This window comes from Haliaeetus leucocephalus, unplaced genomic scaffold (assembly GCF_000737465.1).
Source record: "Haliaeetus leucocephalus isolate CR32 unplaced genomic scaffold, Haliaeetus_leucocephalus-4.0 Scaffold162, whole genome shotgun sequence".
Taxonomy (NCBI): domain Eukaryota; kingdom Metazoa; phylum Chordata; class Aves; order Accipitriformes; family Accipitridae; genus Haliaeetus; species Haliaeetus leucocephalus.
The window spans coordinates 6,072,175-6,075,841 of NW_010972598.1; the positions used below are offsets into that span (position 1 = coordinate 6,072,175).

The 3,667-nt window shown below is 45.5% G+C and overlaps 1 protein-coding gene across 1 annotated transcript in view; it reads right to left on the reverse strand.

Annotated features, from left to right (window-relative positions):
• Positions 1 to 1,628: 1,628 nt before the first annotated feature.
• Positions 1,629 to 3,667, reverse strand: part of MAP10 (microtubule-associated protein 10) — a 3,052-nt gene continuing 1,013 nt past the window's right edge. The window contains exon 2 of the mRNA XM_010562954.1: positions 1,629 to 3,647. Coding sequence (XP_010561256.1) covers positions 1,629 to 3,647 — 2,019 coding nt within the window. The remainder of the gene's footprint in view (positions 3,648 to 3,667) is intronic.

Here is a 3,667-nt window from a genome sequence, read left to right on the forward strand (position 1 = left end):
AAAGAAAAAAATATATTTTGGTCTGGAATGGGAGCTGATGAAACAGAGGCACCCTAAATAACATTTAATAATTGATCTGGCCAGAGATTCCTTTGATATATGGGTAATTTCAGCCGCTTACCTGTAGATTAAAAATAGTAGTAGTAGTGGTCCCAGAAGTCAACACCAGGTACTTGAATAATCCTCACAGATGTTAGTACTTTAAATAGGAGAGGTACTGTCATTCCTACAAAATCAACACATAGTAGGATGGAAATAAAAAAATCCCTCCAAGATGTCAAAAGTGTAAACACAGGCTCTTGCAGTAAGTACACAGAGAACTACAGTGAAAAATGAAAAAGCTGGGGAAAGAATTCAGACTGTAAATTATAAGGGGGGGACTTGGTAAGTCTGTCATTTAACCCTGAGGATAAATGTCCTAAATGATGAGATAGTTAGGAATGTAAAGCTGGCAAAGGAGACGAACTACTCAAAGAGAGTGGAAAGGGGGGGACAAGACAGACCTAAAAACTAAGGCAGGAATTTTGAGCTTCTTCAGATTCAAGTCAAACAACATCTCTGAAATTTATAACAGGGATATGGACTCTCAAAAACCAGTAGTTAAAAGAAAAGACATTAAGATCAGTGATCAAACTGGAAGTCATAAAAACCAAACCAGAAATCAAAAGCAAACATCAGATAGTAGTTAACCATTGTAACAGAAAAGGGGATGTGGCAGGTAGTAGTTCAACCAATGGAACAGAAAAGAGGACCCGGCAAATTCTTCATTATCTCGAATCCTTAAATCATGATGTAATATGCTCATTTGTTCCAAGTTTCTGGACTGTGGGTGCTGAACCCCCGCCCTTCCCCCATGTCAGAGAATGCAATCAGGGAGTTGTGAAGCGTTGAAAATTTACTGCACTCTTCCCTACTCTTTCCACACCCTTAGTCTTCAAGGTCAAGTAACTTCATTCAACCTCTCAAAGCTCTCCTAGATTATATAGATTTACTGTCACCAATAATTCTTAAACTATTTTATAATAAATTGTGAAAATCTGACTTAAATGAGAAACTTCAACCTAAGAAACTCTAAAAGGGCTCATCTAGTTCTAGTCACTGTATTTAGTGATAGAACAGTGAAACAAATACATCATTATATTGATTAGCTGATAAACGTCTGTGCTGTTACTGGCTGTGACTGTATGTTTTAAGTAACTATTTGTAATGAAAAGCATGGAACTGTTTCAATGAACAACAAATACTGAATGTTCAGTTAGGAACATATCTGTATTTGGCTGTTTTTGTAGTATGTTATTACTTCTATCCTGGACAAGTTTTGTTGGTACTGACTGCACTTGCTGCTTCAGTCTTCATTTCTGCTTTTGACAGTAAGTTATGTTTCTTGTGCTGTTGGGATTACTTTTGTATTAAGATACTGACACTAAAGTCATGCCGTAGGTACCACATAAGAACCATTTATTAGAGATTCAAACTAGTTTATTTTAAAAACCTCTTCAGTAAATTTCACCAATGTATTAAATGTGCATGATGAAGTCTTAAATTAACTTGCATATATTGCAGCTAAATGTAACAGGCCTTATAAAGTTTAAATACCATATCCTAATCTAGACAGTGACAACTCATAATTACATGGTGTATCCCGGAAGCTTGTTTATTACAAGTTCACTGATGTCTCTGTATTGATTAGGAACACATAGTTTTTCCAGAAAATCATCCTCTTTGTCTGACAAACTGTTTTCCAGCACACTAAGTTCAAGATCAGACATGTTAGATGGCAAGTAAGAGCTAACTTGAGTTACTGACTGGCTTTTTCCTGCAGTGGTCTGTTCCTTTCCTATACTCAGATCAGTATCAGAGCTAACTTGTTTGCTTCTCAGTGTAGATACTTGTTTAATATGGTGATCACCCCTGTTCTCTTCCTTACTCATCTGTTGGGCTTCCTGCTCTGCATCCAGTAATGATGCCTCCATTTGAGCAAGGTTAAGTGTATCAACAGATTCACCACTAGTTCTCTTGCTGGTTTTTAAGTCACGGTTTCTCTTCAAAGACTGGACTGGAGATGAAGCTGAAGGAACTGGCAGAAGATCTGAAGTACTTACAGCTCTTTGACTTGTCTTTGAAATTCTGGACCTGCTGGATTCCGGCTCTGTATCTGACCAAGCTCGCTTTGGGCTTTCAAGCCACAGAGATTCAGGACTGCTGTCAAGAGCTGCTGAGCCTCTGCCTGTACACTCAGCACTGGTGAAATCTTCTGAATAAACTGTGTTCTCAGGACTAGCAATGAAGTCATCCGAGTATATGAATTCAGAGTTGTTTTCAACACTCCTGCTGGGGCTTGGTTTACGATCACTTCCAACAGACGCATCATCATGCTCCATCGTGGGTTTACGATGGCTTAAGTGTATTGCTTCCTCATTACTTCCATTTGCATTAGCATCTGATGGGAAAGCTGCTGGGAGCTGGGCTTTCACATACTTTTCCTTGTGAGCAGATTTTAATATAGTTTCCTGCAGGAAGGGGGCTGTGGTTACTTTGCGTGGACGTTGCTTGCTTGCAATGTCATCGTTCTTCAATGGACTTGCAACAGCCTGTTTCTGCAGGTCAGGGGACACATTCTCTGTCATGGAAGCGTACTCTGCGAGAGCACTGTTCTGTAATGAAGTCTCAACAGTTTTGTTAAACTGATTGTTCTGCCTTGAACTGTCTCTCTTGCTACAGTGCCTGTAAGAAACCACATGCTGTTCTCCAGCATTTCTGCACAGCTTTCTTTTGGATAAAGAGCTTCTCTCCTTCAGCATCTCCATTTGCTTTTTTCTGTACTGCTCTCTCCTTTCGTGAATTATCAGCTTATCAGGGTTGGTCTGCTGCAGCCGCAGCCTCAGTGTATTTGTCAGCCCGTACAACAACTTCTTTCTGGGAGGTCTGTTTTCCTTAGTTTTGCAGTTCCTTTCAGAGCCTGTCTCTCTCTGGGGTATAGCTTGCTTAGGTCCTCTCCCAGCCCGGGAAGACCCTGGTGAGGTGGCCTCTTGCTGGCCTTGCTTGAATTGAGGGCTGGCAGCTCCGCTGCTCCCTCCAGGACCCACAGGTGCCTTTGCAAGCTTGAGGGCAGAGGAGCGGCTGGGGCTGGGGGGCCGTGAGGCCACGCCACCGCTCCCTGGGGCCTGGTAGAGCCAGGCAAGATGGGGGTGGACAGCGGCAGGCGTAGTACTGTGGACGAGCACCGACAGCTCTGCCAGCAGGGCACTGAGCAGCGGCAGCTGCCCCAGGGTGTTGTGGAGCTGTCGAGGGCCGGTGGGGTGCAGCAAGGAGGGCCCGGCACCGGGACGTGGGGGGCTCTGGCCCTTGTCTTCCTCCTGCGGCCTCCAGGCCTCGACACGCTCCCGCTGCCCTGTGGCCGCTGCTGCTGGCGGCAGATGAGGCTCAGCAGGCTCGCGGCTGTAATAGAGCATGGGAGGGCAAAAGATGTTGCCGTCCAGCTCCTCACCCTCCTCCTCCTCCTCCTCGCTCCCCGGCTCAGGGGAGGTGGCGGGGGGCACGGCAGCGCTGGGGCTGGCGGGGCTCGGCGGGGGCAGCTCCTCGCCGGCCTCCAGGCTGGTGAGGCGGTAGCCCAGGACCAGCTCCCCGACCGGGCGGCCCGCGGCGTCCTGCAGCGGGTAGCGGCCGC